Here is a 24,343-nt window from a genome sequence, read left to right as displayed (position 1 = left end):
TCTGGGCCCCACCTGTAGGGGCTGTTGACGAAGTCTTCGCCCCAGACCATGTCGTCGGTGCAGTCAAGAACGCTGCAGCAGGCGTCACTGATGAACTGCGAGAAGCTGGACAGAGAGTCCTGCACCAGGAAGCGCAGCGTGTCCTGCAGCACGTACTTGATCAGCTCCATCAGCTTGCGCAGCTTCGACATGAGGTACACCTCCCAGTGGGTCTCGTAGAGGTTGTACCAGCCCTTGCTCATGTCCCGTAGGCTGCTGCGCATGGCCACCTTGAGCGTGCTGATCCAGGTGTCCTTGAGGAACATCTGCACCTGGAGTAGCCACAGGTATCATCATGTAGTCACACCAGGGACCCACTGCCCACAGCCACAGAGCTCCGGGCGACCTCAGGTCACATCTGAAACTTACTGCCAGGCCCGTGACCCGGGGACCCAGGGCTGCTCAGGGGAGGGAGGGAGGGACAGGAGGATAGACTGGAACAGAGCCAGGGCTCTCCCTCAGCCAAGGGAGAGAGAGACAGAGCCATGGAGCACATGACAGAGAGGCAGAGAGACAGAAAGCAAGACAGAAAGGGGGGGCGGAGAGAGAAAGAGAGGCAGATGCAGGACGAGACAGAAAGAGGTAGGTTTCTCCCAGTCTGTCTCCCCACCAGGTTGCGCCAAGCTTCCCTCACACCCCAATCCTCAGGCATATATGAGGTACATAGAGTGACTTCTCTCCTTAACAAAACAAGGGCTCTGCTTCCGAGACAACCAGGGTCAGGATGAAAAGTGACTGGGAAGGGAGCCTACGCTGTCTCCCTCAGTCCCTGCCCCAGGCCCCACAGAACCCAAAACCGTTGCCATCAAGTTGATTCCGACTTATAGCGGCCCTATGGGACAGAGTAGAACTGTCCCATGGGGTTTCCAAGGAGCGCCTGGTGGATTCGAACTGCTGGTCTTTTGGTTAGCAGCTGAACTCTTAACCACTACACCACCAGGGTTTCCTTAACCAGTTGCCATCAATTCGATTCCCACTCATAGCGACCCTACAGAAGGTCTGATTTTAGGTGAGCAGTGCTCGCAGCCTCTCTGTACCGCCATCCACCCGGGCTTCCCCATGCCCACCAGCGCCCGCCCTCCATGCCTCACGCAGGCACCTGGGAGAAGGCCTGTGACTGGATCTGTTCAAACTCCTCCAGGCGGCTGTACTTGGAGAGGGTCGAGTGGAACAGGGACATGGCGGTCACCTTGTTGCACTCGGCCCGCACTTTACTGAGGGCTGTGATGACCTCCGGTCGCGTGAGCAGGGACACGAAGGTGAAGTCCTCCTTCTGCTCCTGGAAGGGGTACTCGGGGACAGACACTAGCCCTGTGGGGTGGGGGCCAGGGGCCAGCGTCAGATCCACCTGGGACTCATTGGGGATCAGGACAATCTAGAGGAAGAGACACCTGTGTCCCCAGCATCTCTCTTTGCCACCAGCCTCCCTGAGTGGCCTCAAGGCCCAGCAACGAGGCCCTGTTCTGGGATGAATAAACGAATTCCCCTGCAGCCCCCTCTGGGTCACAGACACCTTTGAGGAGTGGGTGAGAGCTGCAGACCCTCCCATACACTCCCCACCTCTCCGCACACAACCCCAAAGGCCCTCCTGGGGCCTGCCCTGTAAGATCAAGAAAGGAAGATGTAGGTGCCAGGGCCCTCTGGATCCCCAGCGCCCTTGGCTCACCCCACCTTCTGGGTACATCACACATGCAGAGGCTGGGTCCAGGCAATAAAATTAGCAGGACCAGTGCGCTCAAGACCACATGGGGCCCCAGCCAGACCAAGGCTGCTCTTGCCAATGGAGGGGGAAGGGCTCAATGGCCCCAGGTCCCATAATCAGAAGCCCTTTGCATCTACGCTTGAATGAGTGCTTTACTAGTACACATATATCTTCCTACTTCTGTGCTACTCAGTCCAATGTTTTTTTTTATGAGTTCTTCAGGCAGCTGGGGAGAGACGATGCTGGGGACGGGGGAGGTGTGGGTGAGTGTCGGGTTTATGACGCCCACAGCGGCAGGTCAGACCATCCCGGGGAGGGCGCGCCCCGCCCTCGTCTGCTGACCCTCACCTTTCTCAGGCACCTTCTCCTCCTCCGTCTTGGGCAGAGTCACGTAGTAGAAGGTGTCGGGCTTGGAGGAGACAATTTGGTCAAAGTTGATCTTGTTCATGCTGCGCTCGTAGTCCAGGCTCACTTCTCTGACGAGACTACTGAGGTGCTCCAGAACCCTGCCCAGTGGGGACCGGGAAGGGGAGTCAGGGGGCTCCAACATTCTGCCACCCCCACACTGCGGGCCCGCTGGGGTCCCGGCTCTGTTCTGACAGGGGCCTGGGGACACGAGTTTGGGGGCTTCCCCTCTAGATCCATGGGCAGAACCTCCACCTGGCCCCGTAAGCCACTAACCTCCATCACCCTTGTCCCTTGCCTCTCTTTCATGCCACCCCTTCCCCCACTGCATCAATCCCTGGGTCCCACCCATTTTGCTTCCCACTTCTCGACATCACCCTACTGCTGGCCACCCTCCTTGCCTGGTTCCCTCACTTCCACCCCTGCACATGTGAATCCTCTTCCCACAACACTCAAATCTGATCACGTCCTTCTCTTGCTTAAAATTTGTCCCTGGGTCCCCTGGATCCTTGGGTAAAGGCCAACCTCCTGCAGTGACCCAAGAAGCCCTTCCAGTTGGCCCTGCCCCTCCCTCCCCTCGTCTCCGGCCACTCTCCCTGTTCCTGCCCAGCTCCAGCCACAGGGAGCCCCTCTGAGTCCCTGAGAGCACGTGTGCTTGCTCTTCTCAGAGCCTTTGCATATTCTGGTCCCTCTGGTGGCGACACCCTTATCGACCCAGCCCCCACTTCAGCCTGACCAGCCTGCTTCTCCCTCAGGGCAAATTTCGTCCCTCTGCATGGGGCAGGCCTCATTTATGCTCCCAAAATGCTTCCTATCCCGACACTCCTGATGCTCTGGCTCAATATGACCTAAAAATCTCATATCCCTCATTACCTGGAAAAGATTGTTTCTCATCTTCTCGTCAACCCCACAGATGGCTCTCCTACTTTGGGCAATAATGGCTCTCCTACTTTGGGCAATAATGGTCTCGTTATTTCTCCCAGAAGTCAGAGGCCATCAGACAGGAGCAACCCACTGTCCCACCCCCAAATCTGCCAGCCCATTTGAGACTCCACCTATTTTCTCCACCTTCCTCCACCACAGCAGAAGACCTGCCCTGCTCCTAGGGAGCGGCTCGCAAACCCTCCCTTCACACCGGGCCTGCCGGCTCCTCCTCCTCAGTCACCTCGGTTTCTTTCTCCTTCCCTCCCACAGCTAGCATCTCCCATCATTAGGAACAGTCAGTCCCTTGACCTCACGACCTTGGGTCACTGCTGCATCTCTTCACAGCGAAGCTGGAGAGGGGCTGAAGGGTGTATTCTCGGCTTCCTCACCTCCCGTTCTCGCTGAAGCTGCTCTGGCTGAGGTCACCAACAACCCCCACATTATCCAGCCCAGCCGTCACTGCTTTGCCTCATCTAACCCAGCTCTCAGAGGTGTGACACAGTGGGTCTCTCCTTCCTTCTTGCACCTGTTTCCTCAGAGAGCTTCTGGGACACCCCCTCATGGTATGGCTCCCTCTGACAATAAGTGATTTAGGAATGAGGACATGACCCAGTTATGATCAATGCCTGATGCAGAAATATAAAAGTCAAGTCTCTTTGTCATGTCTCCTGCAGGGCAAATTCTGTGGTGCTGTTCGTGCTCCAGAGTTCCTTGTGGGATAAGGCTGAGGCTCTACTTCTCCTAAAACCACATCTCTGCCTAGCTACTTCCTCTATCATATCTTGCTTCCTTCACTCCCTGAGAGAACTTCATCAATAAAGCAGGTGCTCCAAGATCCCCACATCAGGTTCTGCTTCTAGAGGACCCCATCTACGACAGGACCTAATGCACCCCAGACTCTGCTGTGCTTCTGAACCTGCTGCTGTCATCTTGCCTGAAGACAAAGCCAGCATACACTGCAGAGCTCTGACTAGCAAGCCTAGGACCATCACACAGTAGATGTCTTGTTATAGGTAAAGCAATGTATTTCCCTGCTGTCTAAGCCAGTCTGAACCCGACATCTTTGTTGCTCACAGCCAAAGATAATCCAAGTAATACAAAACTCAAGAAATGGAATTCTAGGCAGCCAAGTAACGGTGGCTACATTAATTCAAATCTCCCAGCATACACTCCAAAAATAATAATAATAAAATAAAAAGAAACAAGAAGAACCAATAATACTATCCAAACCCACAACTTTAGCATGATTAGAATAAACAGAATTCCCACACTTCAAATGATCTGTAAGCAGAAAAGTAAACAATAACTCTCAGCAAGCTATCTCTCACACTCCTGCCACAAGCCCTCACAGAGAGCAAGGGCAGTGTGGGAAAAATTGTGGGGAAAAGGGGAGTAGTGGTGGCCCTAAGACTGATCTAAAGTCCTGCCAGGAGGAAAAAGGCCACCCTAACTGCAAAAATACTGAAAAAGAGTCCTGATAAATCAGAGGACCTTCTGCAAAAAAAGGGGACTTAAAAGTCCATGCAATTTTTTAAGGTAGCATTCTTGGAAAGGCATTGTTTAAGGGAAAGGTGGTAAAAGAAAAGAAGCCCTTTGGAGATTAGAGGGTGAAGGGGAAAGAAGCCAAAGGGAAAATTTAGGGTCCTGCAAAATAAGAGAGAACAAAAAAAACTGGAGGACACACAACTCTTCTTAGTAGTGCATGCAGGAGAGTGCACACACTCATGTAGGCACGCACACACACAAATAATTTGCTATACTAGCAGAAGAGGGCGCCCTTTAACTAGGAATCTTGTAAACCACCCAAATCCATGAATTGAATAGGTGAAAGCAGACTATATATAAAGATGTTATAAGGAAAAAATTGCAACTCACTGTTATTGTTGTTGTTAGCTGCCATTTAGTCGATTGCTGCTCGTGGTGAACCCACGCATGTGAAATAAAACTGTACTTCATGGGGTTTTCAAGGCTGTGATCTTTCAGAAGCAGATTGCCAGGCCTTACTCTGGGTGGGCTTGGCCACCATCCTTTCAGTTAGTAATGTAGCACTTAAGCACTTGTGCCGCCCAGGGGCACACATATTAAGTGATAAAAATTCCCACTCAACTCTCCCCGCAAAAAAACAAGGACAAAGCAGAAGAAAAGTGTAATAGAACACTTCACATTAAACTAATATCCTCCAACAAGCATTGGGGTATATGAAAAACCATCTTGAATTAGAAATTCAAAAATAATAATAAATGAACAAAAAAATGAAGTACATGAAAAGAGAGTTAATTGAACTCAGGGAAGAAAAAGACAAAACTATGTCAGGAATGAAGGTTAAGTTACAAGTGTTCACAGGAGAATAGAGCCAAATAAAGGGCACTGAATAAAGACAGGAGGACCACCAAGAGGATAAAAACAAGAGAAAGAAAGAACTAAAACAGTCAGAGAGAAAGTACTTGAATTGGAAGACAAAGAAGAAGCAACACATGTACATGTAATTGAGATCCCTGATGAAGGAAAACAAAACAGAACTAATATTTAAAACTATAATTCAAGAAAACCCCCAGAAATTAAAAGAAAAAACAAACTTGAATCTGGAAATTTAAAAGGTTCATTGGGTACTTGGGAAAGCTGACCCCTGACTCAAAATGATCAACCCTGAGGCATATCCAGGTAAAACAATGAGACATTAAAGATTAAAAAAAAAAAAAAAAAATTTGGAAGGGCTCCAAGCAAAATGATCAAATTCCTTACAAAAGAAGGGGAATCTGACTGGCACCAGACTTCTCAAAAGCAACGTACAAAGAAGGACAATCATAGAGTAGCCTTAATTTAAAAAAAAAAAAAAAAAAACCTCAAGGATAGAAAGTACGAATCAAGAATTTCATAGCCAGCCAAGCCGTCCTTCATATTTTACACTTGTAAGAATTCAAGGACTTCTATACCCTCGAAACGTCCATAAGGAGTCTATTAGAAGAAGAATTTCATCCAACCAAGAGATGACTGGAGAAACTTCAGAAAAAACATTGCCATGCTTAATACATTTAATTGTAGATTTAAGATGGAAACAAAGATAGAGATGACAATAGAGGACTATTATTTTAAAATATTGAGTAGAAAAAAGACAACTAAAAATGGGAAAAGAGGAAAAAGTAGAATCATATCAAAGATGGTTGCACAGGAGACAGAAGGGAGTTAGAAGCAAGGGCAGATTAGCCAATAAGCAAGGTAAGCACGGTGCTTACTTTGCTTACCAGGTCATCTGTAGGGAATAATTTCAAATTTTTTCACCACACCAAAGATTTCACGTCTAGGTGTGGCTGGCATCTGTCTCTCTCCCAACCCCACTGCACCCTCCTACAGAATCAATGCCTCTTCAAATTCACAATTCCTGACGGGGGCGGATGACCCAGGAAGCCAGGTAAACACTAATCTGTAGTGAACAATTTCACGTGGGTTTCACTACAGATTAGTAAGTAAGCACAAGTAAGCCCGTGCTTACCTTGCTTATTGGACAATCTGCCCCTGGTTGGAGGATACGATTAAAAACTGAAAACCCGGATATTAAAAGGTTAAATGGGAAGGCGGGAGATAAAGGGCACTTTAAAAGCTATAAGCACAAAAGAGAATACTAAAATAAAGGTACAAACCTTCCTAAATACCAAAAGAAATTAAAAAAAAAATAAAAGAACAAAGAAAACAGATAATGTAGAGAAAGAAAAACGGCATTGTATTATAAGACACATAACAATTATAACAAAATGATGATAAAAATGAGATCAAATCTATCAACTATAGCAATAAAGGTAAATGGGCTTAACTTATTCATTAGAAAAAGGATTTTAGATTGGCTCACAAAGCAAATTCCAACTATATGCTGAAAACAAGAGACCTACCTAAAATTAACTAATTCACAAAGGCTAAAAACAGAGGGGTGAGGAAAGGTATATCATGCAAATGGGAACGGTAAGAAAGCCAGGTACAATTCTGATATCAAATAAAGTAAAATTCAGATCAAAAAGCATTAAAACTGACTAAGGACACAAACCGCAATTTACAGTGATGATATACCATACTACTCTCAGTGGTCAAAAATAAGTAAGAATAATAGAAGACAAAACCGGTTGCCGTCAAGTCGATTCCGACTCATAGCGACCCTACAGGACAGAGTAGAACTGCCCCATAGGGTTTCCAAAGAGTGGCTGGTGGATTCGAACTGCCGACCTTTTGGTTAGCAGCTGAGCTTTTAACCACCGCACCACCAGGGCTCCATAGAAGACACAGACAACATAATTAATAAGATAGATTGGAATCCATATATATATAACGTATCTACATAACCATATGCATAGTGTTATGTAGATATGTTTTATATATATATATATATCTTTTATACCCTAATTAGAGAATATACCTTCTCAAGTACAAACAGAATACTCACAAAAATTTCTTATACACTAAGTCGCAAAGGAAACATCAGCAAGTTCCATACAGTAAAATATTATAAACAATACTCTCAATGCAATTAAATGAGAAAATCTCAACAAAATTAAAACATCAAAAAGGCCCTCCATGTGGAAATTTTAAAAACCTTATATTACACTCTTGAACGAAGGGGGAAATACAAACCAAATTTATGGAATTCAAAAAATAATGACGATGAAATACGGCAGTGATCAGAGCAAAGCTCACAGCTGTAAACATGCTGATCGATAAGAATGGAAGCAAGTGTGTTAAATCCCTAGCACGTGCACGCACACATATATGCACACATCGCGCATTGCCATTTTCTATAAAAGTAACAAAAAAGTAAGACAAAGAAGTCACAGGAAGGAAAGAATCAATATAAAAGTAGAAATCAATGAGGTAGAGAATAAACAGTCGATCTAATTAATAAATCTAAATTCTGTGCTTTTTAATCAACGAACCACTAACTAACTTAATAAAGGAAGAAAGCATAACTCTGCAAAATAAGAAATGACAAGGAGAAGTAAACATTGAACCAGAAGAAAATTTAAAAATCATAGGAGACTACTTTGCAGACTTCCATGCAAATATATTTTAAAACCTAGACAAGAGACAACTCTCCAGACAAACAAAGTATACCAAAATTGATCCCACTGGAGACAGAAGGAAACCCTGGTGGCACAGTGGTTAAGTACTACAGCTGCTGACCAAGAGGCCGGCAGTTCAAATCCACCAGGTGCTCCTTGGAAACTCTGTGGGGCAGTTCTACTCTGTTCTATAGGGTTGCTATGAGTCGGAATCCACTCGACTGCAGCGGGTTTTTTTGGTTTGGAGATAGAAAGCTTAAACAGACCCGTTTCTGTAGAATAGGAGAGCAACTATTTCACAAAAAAACATCACGCCCAGGTGGTTTCACAGGGGAATGTCCAGATACCATAATGCAACATAATTGTTCCTAACGTTTTAAAATGAAGGAAAACTTCAAAATTCTTTTTATGAAGTAAGTGCAACTTTGCTACCTACACCTGATAAGGATTTTTTTTTTTAATTATAGGCCAACAGCACTTATATCAATGTAAAAGTTGTAAACAACACACTGACAGACAGAATCCAACACCACGTTAAGAAAATGATACCCCACAGCCAAGTGGGATTTATTAAAGGAATGCAAAGTTGTTTCAATATTAAGAAATCAATTAATAATAATAATAAGCCAAACCCATTGCCATCGAGCCCCATAGGGTTTCCAAGGAGCAGGTGGTGGATTTGAACTGTTGACCTTTTGGTTAGCAGCCGAGCTCTTAACCACTGCATCACCAGGGGCTCCATAGTATGTCTCCTACTAGTTGCCATCAAGTCGATTCCGACTCACAGCAACCCTATAAAAAAAAAAAAAAAAAAAAAAAAACCCTATAGGACAGGGTAAAACTGCCCCATAGGGTTTCCAAGGAGCAGGTGGTGGATTCGAACTACCGACCTTTTAGTTAGCAACCAAGCTCTTAACCTCTGCGCCACCAGGGGTCTGAGTATGTCTCCTAGAGGTTAAGAAATAGGATTAGCACTGATAATATTAAGATGAAGCCTGTAACTGACTCGTAACTGCAACCAAGGTGAAACATCAAGCCTCAAGTTCCAATATCCTGACTCCCAAATGAAACTTCACTTACTGAGATCTTCCCCTTCATTTCTGCTAACTCGTTTGTAAACTTGTAAATCAGTGAAAGCACAAACCTGTTACTTTAAAGATAGGAAAGAAAGAGCAATCACGCAGCTGTACTAACCCAATATATTCCTGACAGAAGGCTTCCTTAAACAAATCTCAGGATGTCTTGTCCCTGAGAGTTTAGCAAGTGAACTTGCTGTTGTTTAAAAACTGGCAGTTTAACAAAACTCCTCATACCCTTTGCCATGATTCCTCCCCTCGCCCCTGCAACACGCCTGCTAACACAAACCGTTTTAAACTCTCACTGTTTCCCCTGAAATTCTGGAGCATTCCAGCATCTCGTTTGGATGTCTGTGAATGCTCCCCGATCCGCAAAATGCCTTTATTATTTCTTCAGTAAAAGCTTTTTGTTTTTAATTCTAGTGGAGACTAAATCTGTTGATTCAATACGACACAGCTTACACCCCTCTGAACAAAATAATAGTCCATACTGAAACTGACAGATCTGGAGATGAAGAAGAAATTGTTTTGGGCCTCAAGATGTCCATAGTGCAATGGACAAAACAGCCCCAAAGAAGAAAGAGAGCACTTCAGCAGAGAGGAAACACTGCCCCCTTGGGGAACCATGGGAGGCTCCCCGGAGGAGGTGATGCCAGGCAGAGGGACAGGTCTGGCTGGGACTCACAGGGGCCCTTTGCGAATCCGTGGCGTGCTCATCGCCCACTGCTTGATCTTGCTTAGGCTTTGCTCACTGATGAGCCTCTCTCCCTCGGAGGGCATGCAGTCCACATACAGGTTGTACAGCAGCAGCGCCTCCGTACTCTTGCGCAGGGCGTTGGCCTGAACCACACGCTGCGTGAACACACATGGGTCCTCAGCGCAGAAGAGGAGCTGGATCCGAGGCACCCAGTATTGGCAGGCCAGGAGAGGGGGCCTTCCTGGGGGCCAGGTGGGAAAAGGAACATACTGCATCAGACATCTATCCTTCTCGACATCATGCTGAAGGCAGCACCGCCAGCCACTGAGTTGGCACACCAAATGATGGCCATTTGCCCTCCAAGGACCTCTGAGCGGCGGGGCCCCTAGTTCTCACTGGCCACGGGGCAGGCGGCCACAGGGTGACAGTGTGGCAAGGCAAGGGAGAATTCAGACCTGAGCTGGCTGTGCCCTGGGCAGGCATTGGCCTCAGCCACAGGCTGGGTTGGGCCTGAGCTAGGAGTCCTGGGGCAGAGCCAGGGGGCTTGTACCTTCAGCAGTGACCCCTCCATTCCGGATGGGCCTCCCCATCTCATCTCGCACCAAGCCATTTTCATTCGTCTTGTGCACCAGGTACAGCTTCGTCTCCTCATTGTAGTCCAGGACGCCGACTTTGCACCATTCGTACTTCAGTTTCTGACTCTTGGGGTCCTCTGAAAAGGGAGGGGAAACCCCACCAGTGCTCTCTGCTAAGGGGGCAAGTAGATAACCCCGGGGTGGGAGGCAGGTGCTAGCGACAGTCTCAGAGGTCGCAAGTCTGGCCTCTCTCCTACCAGGATGACCCCCCTCTGGCTCCAGCAGGGTCCGGGCCCTGCTTCCTCCAGCTGAGATGCAGAAGGGCCAGTGGCCAGAAAGACGAGGCCTCTCTGTGCTTGTGTTCTGCACGTTCCCCACCAGGGCAGAGAGACACAGGCTGACAGCAGAGTCTAGCTGTAAAGGTCACAGTGGCTGACCTGGACCTCGTCAATATGACCAAGGCCAGGGTGAAGCCCTCCCTGTTGGCTTCAGGTGGCAGCTGACCTCTGGGCCCCTCACGGCAGGACAGGGCAGGGTGGGGAGGAGGCTGCTGCTCTGCAGTGGGCTCAAAGTGGGCCTCAGGGCCTGCTTGGTCAGAACGGGCACCCTGCCAACTCCTCAGGCCAAAAGTCTTTGCCTCCTTCTCCAGGTCACCTCCTACCACTGCCCCCTCACTTATTTCTCTCCAGCCACAATGGATGGCTGGCTATTCCTGTGACATTTCAGTTTCCTCCTGCCTCAGGGCCTTTGCACTGGCTGTGCCCTCTTTCCAGAACACTCTTCCCTCAGGTCACCTCCCTGATGGTTCCCTCCCTGCTCATGTGACCTTTCCTTGGACAAGCAATTCCTGACCATCCTGCTTCAAATGGTGCCTTGACCCCAGGCACGCAGACTGGTCACCCTGTTTGGTCCCTCCAGCACCTGTCACTGTCTACAGGTGTACTATGTGTGCATCATCTGGTCAGCCTCCTCCCACTAGCATCAGCTCTCTCTTAGTGACTTTATCGCTCTTGGTCACAGCTGTGCCCTTTGTGCCTAGAACGGAAGCTAGTAGGTAGTAAGTGCTTCTAAACTTCTGTGGAAGGAAGGAGCATGTGGTCTGGTACCCGGCACAGGAGGCCTCCAAGCACAGCTGTTCGACCTCCCTCCATCCTGATGCCGGATAGATGGGTAAAAGAGAGTGTCTGCCGCTGCTTCAGTTCTTGGTTAGCTTTCCTCCCCTTCCCAGTAAGTTTCATTTTTTTGAAAATGCTGACCTTATCTTGGCTCAGCTTAGAGGAAAAGATGCCACAGGAAGTCCCCAGCAGAAAACAAGTGGTCTCTGGCAGAAACGCTGCCTATCAGCCTCCCCCTACCAGTGCCCACCGCCCAAGGCGAGGCCCGCGGGAAGGGTTGCACGCAGAAGCATCTCGGGGGAGGCTGGTGATCGGTGCACTTAAGGTTAAAGCAGCCCCAGACCTTCTGTTTTATCACCAGGAATGGGGGATCTGGGAACAATTGAGTTAAATTATTTTTGTAATTAAATCCAAAGTAAAGGGAACATTCTAGGCTCCTTGTCTAGTTCAGAGAAATTGATTCTAGCATTACCATGTTTTAAAACGAAACGCAAATTTACAGCTTGCTCAGCGAGCTCACTGAGGGCCCCCGGAAGCTGAGCAGCGTTAAAACCAGTCATTGCCCTTACGATCCTGCCTCCCGCCTCAGATGGCACACTGGGCCCACACCTCACCCCACGGCAACTTGTCCACCCACTGGGCAGGAAGCAGAGCAGCCCTCACCCTGCATAGGGGAATGGCCACCTCCAAACTCCGGACTCAGGCCTCCTTCCTAGGTGCCTGTGCGGAGACCCACCCGCACGGGCAGGGACGGTGGCCCTGGGTGCTCTCCCTGGCACTTACCAACAGCCCAAAACTGTCCAGGATCAATGAGGGGTGTGTGTGTGTGTGTGTTCATGAAAATGTGCACGAGTGTGTCTGTGTGAGTGTTTAAGTGTGTGGGATGCTGCGTCAATGTGTGATATGGAATGTGATGGTATGTGTGTGCGTGTGTGAGTGTGTGTTGTCCACGCAGAGATAAAAGCCAAGTGGCACAGTGACGGTTGGAGCAGTGCTGATTTCTGAGTGCTAGGGTGGGGGGCTTGGATCAGACCCCTTAGGCATTGCTTGAATGTTTCCAACAAGTATGTACAGTTTTTATTGCCAATAATCAAAGATATTTTTCAAACACTAGGCATCATCCAGCTGTCCCTTCTCCCAGCTCCTGCCAACATCATCCCCAGTCTCTGCATTTCCTGCCTGTGTGTGGCCAGCCCTTTGGCCTGTATCCGGCTGGGAGGCCTCAGAAGGTAAGGTCATGCCCCCCTCCCTCCCCTCCAGGGCTTCCAGGGTCCAGGGAAGCCCAGGAATCTATGGCAGGGCTGCTCTCCCCACCCTGGGCTGGCCTTGCTCACCGTGCCCCAGGAGGTCATCAGTGGGCAAGAGGGCTTTTCCAGGGACAGGCTTCCTGTCCTGAGACCCTGGCTCCAGGCCCATGTTAATCCACTCTTGGGGAGTCCGGCAGTCAAACTCCTCATTGTCAAACACCTAGAGGAGAGCAGCAGGTATTGGGAAAAAGAGCTCAGCCCTCATGGGCCTGGATGGGGCTGCGAATGCCAGAGGACTGGGTGTGCAGGTGTGTCCTCCCAGACGACACAGTCCAGCCTGGGGCCCAAGAGCTGAGCCTTTCCTCTGCTGCCCACAGAGGCTCACAGGATCTGCCTCCGTCAAACCCAGGTCCCCTGGTCAGCCAAGCCACCCCAAGGCTCAGGCAGAGGGGCATCTGGGGAGTCAGAGAACAGAATGTGGGCTTTCTCCTCCATTGCCCACGATTCTCTAGCTCAGGTTCAAGTGAAGAGGTTTGTTGCTGTAGTTGTTGTGTGTCAAGTCAGTTCCTACTTACAGCGACCTTATACAACAGAGTAGAAGGCCCTATAGGGTTTCCCAGGCTATAGTCTTTACAGGAACAGATCACCAGGTCTTTTATCCTGAAGAACGGGTGGTGGGTTCAAACCAGGGACTTTTTGGTGCCAGGGCTTAACCGTTGTGCCACCAGGGCTCCTTGAGGGAAGAGGTAGGCCCTGGGTTTTCCTGGGCAACCCACCCTGATTCAGAAATGGTGGCTATTCTGGGTTGTCAGGAGGCGTCCAGGATCATGAGTGTCTGGATTCAGCTTTTCCTACGCACAGGGCCACCAGGCAAGAGACACTTGAGGTCACAGAAAGGGAAGGCAGGGAGACAGGGAAAGCCAAAGCCAGGCTATGCTCCCATTTTGTCCTCCCCAGATTCAGTTTCCCCAAGACTCTGTACCTCAAGGGGGCTGCACTAATGCCCTCCACCCACGGTCTTGGTAAGCCTCGAAGCAAGTCCCCAGAGCCCAGACAGGTCCTGGTCAGGGAGGCCTGTGCACTATTCCATACTGGGCTGCTTGCAGGGGCCTGCAAGCGGGGCAGGGGCAGAGCTCAGACACACAAGCTGCCAGGGTCCTGAGGAAGAAGCAGAGAATCAGTGTCTGAGGGGTCCTGTGGCCCCTCACTCCCCAGCCTAGGATGCTGGAGGCACCTGAGGTAGGTTCTGATTACTCAGCTGCCCTGTTTAACCAGTGAGTGCTTGAGAATGACACGGGCCCCCCTTTGGGGTCCTGTGCCCCATACTCCCTGCCCACCGGCCATCCATGGAATCTGGGCTCACCTTCAGCGGGAGGTAGATGGGGAAGAGTGGGTCACGGCCCTGTTTGATGGTCTGGGGGTGCTGGGGGTCTGGGTGCCTGGGCATGAGCTTGTTGGAGTCGATACCCTCTTCGGCAAGCAGCTGCTCGATGTCCAGGCTCAGGTACTGCCGCTTCCTCCTGGCATGGGTGGGGAGAGGAGCCTGTGACATCTCAGCTTGTGTGAGGTGGCTCCAGGGGTGTCAGCAAGGGTCCATGGTGTCAGCAGGGGTGTGGCCAGGGACTCCCCAGAGCCTTCCCTTCTCTGGGACCCAACAGGAAGTGGTGTGGTCACTAGGGCTGGTGTCCAGGGCCCTGTCCTGCCCTGGCAACCCCACCACATTGACTAAAAGCCACCCCCCCACCCCCAATTTCACAGTGAGGAAAGTGATTTGCTCCTATCAAGAGACAATAGGGCTAGAAAATTTGATTTAAACACATGCAAACACACACATACAAAACAGCTGCTGTCAAGTTGATTCCAACTCATGGCAACCCTGTGCCCACAGACCCATTTTAATAATCTCTGCCATGGGGACTGCCACGAGCTGCCTGCAGTCCCTTATTCCCTGCCACTTCCCCCGAGTTGGGTGGATGCCACCTCCTGGAGGCCAGATCCCCCACAGCCCACCCACCCCCCAGCACCTAGCTGGTACCTCTCAATCTCAGTCTTGCGGGGGCGCTGGCCTGGCAGCACCTGGAAGGGCACCTGCACCTTGGGCTCGTAGGCCTGCAGTGGGAAGTCGCTCTGGGTGAGCAGCTGGGTGGTGGACCCGATGTATTGCTGCTCCATGTGGTGCTGGAAGTCCTCTGGAAGCTTAAAGGTTTGGACTGTGGGCAGAGGGAGAGGCAGGGACCAGGGGTCAGGCCTGGGCCCACCTCTGCCCTCATGTAAGAAATAGCTCCAGAAAGGGAAAGGTACCAGGCGGACATGCTCTGGGCAAGCTCAGCACCTTGACCATGGCCAGGCCACAGCAGGGAGAAGATAAACGTGGCACCAGGCATCCAAGAGGGTCAAGCCTGGAGAGGCAAGGGCCTCCAGAAGGTCTATTTTGGCTCTGTTCTCCCTGTCCAGAGTCAGCATGCTTGACCATTCCCTTCCAGGCCACTCAGGGCCCCAGAACCTGTGGCTACTGTTCAAGCCAGGTGCTGAATTAAACAAGCAGGAGGGTGTCACCTGAACAGGAAAGAGGCATGATAACTAACTCCCTGCACACTTGGATAAATTCCTACCACCCCCATCCTAGAGGCCCCCTGGCATATCAGGCCATATGGATATGCATATGAGCAGGCGGCACCACTGTCCTGGCCCCATGGGCCCCTCAAGTCACAGAAATGGTGACCCTTAGTTAGACAACCTGAGCTGCAGAAGGAAGGCTTCCATCTCCAGGTCTGGAAGGAGGAGAGTTGGTGCAGAGGGGCTCAAAGATAGGGTCACCAACATCCCAGTTAGCCCAAGGCTGAGGGGCTTCCCAGAACATGGGATGTTCAGTGCCAAAACCAGGAAAATTTCAGGCAAACTAGGATGAGCTGTTCACCCTGGCCCTACGGAGATGGGAACTGGTGATTTGGGAATATACTTCAGGAGGAGATGGGCTCCCTCTCCCACTGCACGGGCTGGGGGGCCCAGAGTGCCCCACTGACAGCCCCCGTCTACTCCCCCTGTGGAAGAAGGGTCTAAAGAGCCCCAAGGGCCCTAGGAGGGCCCTGGTGACCCCCTTCCTGAGGGCAAGAGGAGGTCACGCTGCAAGAGATCCTACCTTGAAGTATCTGCTGGGCCCCACAGAAGCCTCCAGAGGCTGGGCAGGGCTGGTATGTGAGACTGTGCAGGAGCCACCTGCCCCCAGCTGAAGTCAGCTCTCACCAGAGCTGCCAGACACTTGGGGAACCTTACAGCCCCAAAAAGATCTGGCCAAGAAGGCTGTTCTCAGACCCCTGATCACCTGCTCCAGAGCCTATGGGTCAGTGACACCATCCTACTCCCAGGGCCAGGGGCTCCCAGGGCCCAGCACCAAGTCTCAGTGGCCCAAGAAGCAGCCTGGGTGAGGAGAGCCAAGCCTGGGCCTCTAGCCCCTGCTGAGTCTGTGTGCCTGGGTGGGCTTCTCAAGGCCTCTTTTATCCTTAAAGCAGCCAAGGCAACGAGGGAACGTCTATTGCTGGGAGTCAAGAGCCCTGACTAACAGCCCTTTGTGGCAATCTCAGGCTGCTCTTCCTCATGTGGGTGGGGCTGGCAGAGCTGCTAACCCCCAGCCCCACCATGGACAGTGGGGTCACCATTCCCCATACCCCACAGCCCGTAGACCTACAAGGTTTTGAACCATTTTCTGGGCCACAGATATTTGTGAGACTGCTGACAACTGGACTGAATGCTCAGAGAACTGCACAAACGCACATATGCGCAATGTTTCCTATGCCGGTTCCAGGGCTTCACAGACCCCATAAGGCCATGGACCCCGTGAACTGAGCTTGGGCAGTGCCAGCAAGGAGCCAGGTTTTCCTGGGGGCAGAGGGAGGGGTAGACAGCTGGGACCACAGGGCATCTGGGCCTGATTAAAGGGGGCATGTTGGCTGCAGGAGGAGGAAAGAGGCAAACCCAGCCAGGCAGAGGGGCCCCCACCCAATTCCTCACCACTGCTCAGGGCCCTGCTTGATGCCTCTCCCGGGGCCACTCCATTCTCCCCTCCACCCCCGGGGACTGCCCCACCCTGCAGACCTTAAACCTTACTGCCCGGGCCGTGCCTGAGACTCATCACAGAATCTGAGGAGAGCCCCCTTCTGCAGCAAAGATCTTCTAAGCACCTACCTGCGCCAGGCCCTGTTCTAGATGCTGGCCCAGCAGGGAAAGACTCAGACACAGTCCTGACCTCCTTCAGGCCCATGTCCCAGGGGAGGCAGAAAACACACACAAATGCCCTGCCACCCCCAGCTGGGCAGAGAACTGTGACCCTGGCCCGCAGAGTCCCCAGCCCTGGCCCCGGCTCTGCTAAGAGCAATGATGAAATAGCTTACAAGCACCTTGTCTCTTGTTAACTCCATTTTATAGCTCAGACTAGGCCTTCCCGGGCACTGACCTTTTGGGGTGAACTTGTCGAGGTCGGCCTGCCGCAGGAGGTCCTGGTGCACGTAAGGGCCGCAGCACACGTTCTGAAACCAAACCCCTGGTCATGAGTGGGTGTGAACATCACTGGAACAGTCAAGACCTGGGAGGGACCTAAGGCTAGGTGCCTTCCCCAAGGTCCACTTGGGGGCACCCTAGGAGCACAGGGGAGACGGTATGAAGAACCTCAGAATTCCCACAATTCCTTGTTCAAAGGCCACAGCAGGCAATGAGAGGCTGTGGTCACCTGGGACACGCCGGTTCCACCCCATTCCAGTCCAGCACAGCTCCCCTCCTCACTCTGCGAACACTCTAGGTACGTGTCCAGGGGCTGAGCCACGAGACAGAGGTATAACAAGGCCAGCGGGTATCTCTGTGGGTACCTCCCCTCCCAAAGGCCACTCTGGCAGTCCCAGCATGGAGGTATCAGTGGGTCCTTCCCCTGCCCCAAAGCTTCCTAAGGCTGCTTGGGACCTACCTACAGGCTCTGTGAACTCTCCCCTAGTCATCTCCTCCCCATCCTGCCCTCCTTCTACTCCAATCCTCATCCCACTTTATCTCCCCTCACATTCTACCCTTCTTCTTCACATGAGCCCAACTCAACATCAGGTCTTTGAACCTGCTTTTCCCCTGCCTAGAACACCCCCTCAGCACCATTTCTTAGATCTCAGCACTATGCCACCTCATCCCCAAAGAGCCCTTCCCAACCAGAGCTATGGGGTCTCTTTCAACAAAGCCATTGCCCCATGACAATACATGTGTCTCTAGTGTGTCTCCAGTGCTCAGTCCAGGGCCTGGCACAGAGCAGATGTTCAGTAATGTGTTGTTGAATGAATTGTTGAATGGACAGGTGGATGCAAAGTCAGAAGGATGGATGGATGGATGGATGGATGGATGGATGGATGGATGGATGGATGGATGGATGGATGGATGGATGGATGGATGGATGGATGGATGGATGGATGGATGGATGGATGGATGGATGGATGGATGGATGGATGGATGGATGGATGGATGGATGGATGGATGGATGGATGGATGGATGGATGGATGGATGGATGGATAAAGGATGAATGAATGGATGGAAGGATGGATAGAAAAATGGATGGATGAATAGACTGATGTAAGATGGATGGATGGATGGGTGGGTGGATGGGTGGATGGATGAACAAAGGATGAATGGATGGATGGAAAAATGGATAAATGGATGAATAAATTGACGTAAGGTGGATGAATGGATGATGAATGGGTGGATGGAAAGATGGGAGGATGAATGATAAAATGGATGGGTGGATGGGTGGATAAATAGTTGATAATGGCTACATGGATAAATGGACAAACTAATGGAACTCACAAGGAGGGCTCAGACTTGGTAGGGGTAGGCTGCCACTCACCCCTAATTGATCCAATGTTCCAGGACTGAGGATGTCGGAGTAGAACCCACGCTGCTTCATCAGTGGGTACTTCTTATTAGCTCCAGTCAGGGGCGACTTGCGGGGCTGTCCCAAGTCTGAGAGCAAGGGTGGGGCCGGGGGCATGGGTAAAGGTGGTGGCTTGGGATCAGGGTCTGGAGGAGACCTTCTCGATACATAATCTGATCCCAGAAGAATCCTCCCCAGGTTGGACTCTAGGCTTGCATGAGTCCTCCCAGGACTGTCCTCTCGGCTTGCAGGAGTATTGCCCAGGCTGCACTCCAGGCCCTGAGGGCTCCTGCGTGGGCTGCAGCCTTCTTTCTTAGGCAACTCCATGCTGCTTCTCACAGCGATACTCCAGCCAGAGCTCCTAGGAGAAGACACCAGCATCACTCGGCCCTTGCCAGCCTTGGCCTCAGCCCCCAGGGGCACCGTGACACAGGGATACCTAGTCTGCCTCCTAACCACAAGCCCCAGCCCACTATACACGGAGAACAGAAGAGAGCGTGCAGAGGGGTGAGAGGTCTCCTCCTAATCAGGACAGACACCAGGAGCCAGGAGAGCCCCTCCGGGAGACTGTAGGGCCTTCCCCAGATGCTGCATGTGAAAAACGAGCCCCAGTGTTATGGGGTCAGTGAAGGAGGGTGCAGGGGGCCAGGGAAGAGCAAATGCCCTTGACCCAGTGAATGTTTCTGCACTTGTCCACCCCTCCCAGCATCTTAGAGAGCAAAACACGGCTTCTCAGCAGAGCGAGATGAGGAGGGTGGCCCAGAGCTCGCTCACTCCACGAAGGGCCCTGTTTGGTTTTCCCCAAAATGACTTTCAGCCAGAGGCAGCCCAGTGCCCCAGCACAGCCCTGCTGGGCAGCTGCCTCTCCTGGGTGTGCACTGGGCCCAGCCTCGCCTCTCCCATCCTTGCCCACCACACCCCATTCCAGCCCCAGGAGTGAGGGGACTAAATAGACACTCCAGTGGGACCTCCACTGACCCACAGATGCTGCTGATGGCAGCACAACAACACTCCCTGCCCTAGCTTTTGAGGCCAGCCCAGCTCATGAAACAGCCTCCTATCTCCACCACGGCTGCAACGGATGCGCCCCCAGGCTCAGGCACACCCTCTACCCCAAAGACAAGGGTTTGCAAGGTTTTTCTGTGGGATGAGCAAGCTCTTGCCAAACCACTGTTGCCTTCTGTTACTGCAAAATGCATCACCAGAGAAAATCCCTGACAGGGGAGCGTTGCAAGAATCTGAACGAGGGTATGGGGAAGATGAGGTTTTCACATAAAGCTGGCGCAAAAAATAAAAAGGGAGTGAATCTATAGTTATCTCAATAAAAATTTCAGTTAAAAAAAAAAAGTTCATCTGAACAAAAGGAAATGGGGACCTGACCCAAGCAGCCTCACCCCTCCCTGCCCCATGTTCTCACCTGCTTCCCACACAGGGACAGGGCTTGCAGTACAGGCCCAGCCCCAACCCCAGAGCTGCTCTTTACTAGGTGTTTCCTGTGCCACCACCTCCACTGTAGCCCCCTAGTGGGGCTGGCTGGTGTAGGCAGAGCAGCGAGGCCTCTGGATGGATAGAAGCAGGGGCCTGATGGGTGGAATAGGTAGCGGGGGTGGCTGGAGCAAAGCTCCCCAGCAGCTGCTGAGCCCACTTCTAAGAAGGCGGCGGTGAGCTGGCACAGCCACTTCAAGGGCAGGTGGGGCTCTGGCAGGAAGCCCCACTACCCAGCCCACAGGCCGAGGGCATCTAACCAGTCAGGGGTGCCCAGCCTCCCCGACTGGAACTCTGTTCCCTGAATCCACTCCCTGTGGCCAGCCACCTCCCAGGGCAGGTGCTGAAAACAATGCCAAGCCTGGCCCACCTGTCCAACAGCGATCAGCCCTTCCCAGAGCACCTGGGCCCACTGGGCTCCGCCCCATCACCGCTGCAAATCCACAGAGGAGTGCTTTGTCTTTGAACAAAATAGCCAAGCTGACAGAGCAGGGCTTGGAGAGTCCAGGTCAGAGTCCAACACACTCCACAGGAAAGCTTTCCATTCCCCCACTTCCCAGGCCTCAAATGGCTTGGCCACACTTGGCCTGCATCACTGGTGTGTCATGAAGGCCTGCTGAGGTAACAGATGTGGGAAAGCCAAGGAAACCACAATGTCGCTGGGGCCGAAGGAGTCTTGACGGTAGGTTTGCTGCCTCTGTGAGCCATTTCCCTCTGATTCAGTTGGCAGTGGGGGACTGCTTCAGGCATGTCCCAAGAAGGAAGGTGTGAGAGGGAGCTGCAAACTCAGATTCCTGCTCTTCCTCCATCCCTCAGCCCTCACAAGGGTCAACTGCCCCCCTTCCAATCCTGCCCCAGCTCTGGACACCTGTGTGTGGCCAATGTGTGCAGAAGCCACAACAGACAGACAGACCTCTGCCTCCCATCAGCCCCCCAGGAAGCTGGCAGGGGGGATGGACATGGTTCCCCACAAGGCCTCTGCTGGTCACTCTGATCACTCTCCCTTGCTTGTGTAAGAGCACTGGCCAGTAAGATGGCAGGGGTAGCCTTGGTAGGCACAGTGTTGGGAATGGTGAATGTTATGAGGGGCTTGCACATACTTCACACATCATCTCATTTAAATCTCTCAGGTGGGAACTGAGACTGTCCCCACTTCTCAGAGGCAGGAAAAACGAAGCTCAGAGAGGTCATGTGATCTGCCCAAGGTCACACAGCCTGCAAGACGCACAGTTGCGATTGAACCCAGGTTCTTCTTTCTTCCCAGTCAGATCACCTGGAAGTCTTATTGGCTTGAGCCAAAGGAGGTTTCAGGTTGGATTCACTGATGTTCAACCCCACACTGACCCAACCACCTGCCTGGCCCTAGGATGGACAGACACAGATGGACAGGGATGTTCGATCCTCATAAATATCCCTGTGGGTGGCAATAACTCCTTCAGACATGTGGTTCTCTGCAACTTTTCGAAGCACCCACCTATGCAACCCCTCCCCGTGTTCCCACAGCTGTCTGAGCCCCTCACTCAGTGTACATCTCTGCATTATAATCATATGTGGGCTTCTCATCTCCCCTGCCAAGCTAGGCATGAGGGCCAAAGACAGGGGAATTTTAAAGGAACACTGATCTCTGGAACCTCGGCACCTAGTACAGGACTGGCACAGGCTTGCCACACAGTAGGTGCCAAGAAAATGTTTGTTAAATGATTGTATGAATGAATGAATGAGATGAGTAAGGAAAGGAATGAAGTTGATCTCAGTAACCAACTGGTAGGTGCACCGGTACTCTCCCAATTTACAGGTGGGGACACTGAGGACTAAGGAGACTCCATGTGATCGGGTTCAGGAGAGGGACTGCGTGGCTGGGGACCAGAACCCTGCTCCTTCCTGCATGGGCCTTCCACAGGAGAAGGGAGGGGCTACATGCTGAGCAGTAAGAATGGGGCCCCAAATCAGGACTTATCTGCAAGGTTGTTTAAAAGTGTGCCCCTTCCTTTCCCACTGGCCAAGGCTGGGGGCGGAGAGAGGAAGGGTGAGAGAGAGGGCAGTGGGGGGGTGGGGGAGAGGCCGGGGCTCTTGAGTGAAGAGTCTGGGTTCACCCAGACCCGTGGGCAGAGACAGGGAGCCTGGGCCAGGAGGGCGGCCTCCTCTCTGTCCGCTAGCCCTCTGTGCCTTATCGAGGTCCCCTGCCCGCTCTCGACCCCCCCAACCTACCGGCTCCACAGCGCAGAAGACTGGGTCTGGGATGCGCAGCAGCCCGTCTCTAGGGAAAGACGCTGGGCCCGTTGCTAAAGGGCGAGACCATTCGGCACAGTGGGGGACGAGCCTCGGTCCGCGAGCGTCCCTAAGCCTGCGCTCCACCCCCACCATAGGACTTGGATCCTCCCGCTCCGGACTGGCTGTTTCCTCCACGTCCCACCCCCGGACTCTGTGCTGGGCGTTCCCGGGGGCGGGGCGGGGGGGGGGCCGTCATCCTTGGCAGAAGGGTGCGGGGCTGGCCAGGTAAGGTGTCAGCCCTCTAAGTTCTCAAATCCAGGCTCCATTACCCATCCCATCTCCGGGATCCTTTTCGAGTAAAAAGAGACAAAACATTCAAATGCAGTTCGAGAACGTTGATTCTTGGATTGTTTTTGAAAAGTGCTATGTATGAGTTATTTCGGGGGAATAATTGGGGAAATTGACAAATTGGCAGTTCGTATTTAAGCCACTGCTGCTGCGCAGATGCAGACAGATGTGGGACATTGGTGGTTTAGTGGTAGAATTCTCGGCTTCCATTCGCGAGACCAGGGTTCAATTCCCGGCCAATGCACGTCATGTGTAGCCACCACCCCTCTGTCAGTGGACACGTGTTGCTTTGATGATGCTGAACAGGTTTCAGCAGAGCTTCCAGACTAGGACGGACTAGGAAGAAACGCCTGGTGATCTACCAGCCAAGGAAAGCCCTATTGTTCACAACAATCCCAACTCCAGCCAGTCATGGGGCCGGTGCAGGCCCAGGCAGAATTTCACTCCTTTGTGCATGGAGGACTAGAGATGTTCACTGTACCCGTCTCAGCTGTTCCGTAAGAGAAGGAGGTAGGATTACAAACCAGAAGAAAACACTCCACCTCGACCTGAGAATCCCTGCCCAGACCCTTCTTAGAATTGGACCCCTTTTGTTGCACAGCTGATTAATGCAATTGCTGTCAATAAGTTGTATACTTGTAAAAAGTTGAATTGGTAAATGTTGTGTGATGGGTGTATTTACAACAACAACAACAAAGAGCAGCTTCGGAGGCTGCTTATGTACAACCAAACACCTCATGGGATTTGGTTCCTTGGTTTGGAGGCTTAGAGTCATAGTTTCATGGGACATGCCACAGAATTGGCCTAATATCATGTTTAGTACTTCTGTTCTACCTTCCAGATATTTGTGTGGTACCTGGGGTCCTAAAAGCTTGCAAGTGGCCATCCAAGATACAACAGTTGTTCTCTATTCACCTGGAGCAACAGAAGAAGAAGAAACCTCGGGAATAGGAGGAGGAAATGGAAGGTGTAGCTAATGGCTTCCATGAACAACTGCCTCCTTTGCCATGAGATCAGAACTGGATGGTGCCTGGCTACCGTTACTGAACTTTCAATCTAAGATTCTATAGAAGAATATTGGTCAAAAGGAGATACATTGCAGAACAGAATTTGAATTTCCACAGAATTTGGAATTTCATGGGTTTATTTGCTTTTCTTGTTGGCATTCACACAGTAGGTACTCAGTGACAGTTGCTGGAAGGAGAGTGAGGGTGACCATAGGCAAGGGTGGTCAGCCCATTGAATCTGGATGAACCCCCAAAACTATTGCCCTAAGATAATCTTAAACCTTAAACCCAAAATATCCCCTGAAGTCTTCTTTAAACCGAACAACAGTTCAGCTTAATAATTTTTGCCTTGAACGTTGTGTTCTTTTAAGAACTCAGTAACACATGTGAGAAACATGCTTCGTGGTTCAATCATGCATACAAGACTAAATGGGTACACCAGCCCACAAGCAAAGATGAGAAGGCACGAAGGGACAGGAAAATTGGACGAATGGAAACAGGGAAGCTGGGGTGGAGAAGGAGAGAGGGTTGACACATCGCAGGGTTGGCAATCAATGTCGCAAAACAATTTGG

At 51.4% G+C, this 24,343-nt stretch overlaps 1 protein-coding gene across 5 annotated transcripts in view; it reads right to left on the bottom strand.

Moving 5' to 3' along the window:
• The window catches only part of DNAH1 (dynein axonemal heavy chain 1), an 81,092-nt gene extending 58,617 nt beyond the window's left edge, over positions 1–22,475 (bottom strand). For 4 of the 5 annotated variants that reach the window (XR_007514418.1, XM_049862502.1, XM_049862504.1 and 1 more), the window contains exons 1-11: positions 22,413–22,475; positions 18,693–19,080; positions 17,273–17,345; positions 14,858–15,032; positions 14,186–14,342; positions 12,910–13,042; positions 10,436–10,597; positions 9,874–10,126; positions 2,090–2,247; positions 1,139–1,350; positions 13–311 (exon numbers count right to left, since the gene is read on the bottom strand). Coding sequence is in view for 4 of the 5 variants with exons in the window: in XM_049862502.1 (XP_049718459.1) it covers positions 13–311; positions 1,139–1,350; positions 2,090–2,247; positions 9,874–10,126; positions 10,436–10,597; positions 12,910–13,042; positions 14,186–14,342; positions 14,858–15,032; positions 17,273–17,345; positions 18,693–19,046 (1,976 nt within the window). In the remaining variant the exon portion in view is untranslated. Of the gene's footprint in view, positions 1–12; positions 312–1,138; positions 1,351–2,089; positions 2,248–8,804; positions 8,858–9,873; positions 10,127–10,435; positions 10,598–12,909; positions 13,043–14,185; positions 14,343–14,857; positions 15,033–17,272; positions 17,346–18,692; positions 19,081–22,412 lie in introns of those variants that run through there. The other variant, XM_049862505.1, reaches the window with a different exon arrangement.
• Between the last annotated feature and the right edge of the window lie 1,868 nt (positions 22,476–24,343).

Source organism: Elephas maximus, chromosome 20 (genome assembly GCF_024166365.1).
Source record: "Elephas maximus indicus isolate mEleMax1 chromosome 20, mEleMax1 primary haplotype, whole genome shotgun sequence".
NCBI lineage: Eukaryota > Metazoa > Chordata > Mammalia > Proboscidea > Elephantidae > Elephas > Elephas maximus.
Note: the sequence above shows the minus strand (reverse complement) of the source record. Positions and strands in the feature narration are given on the sequence as shown.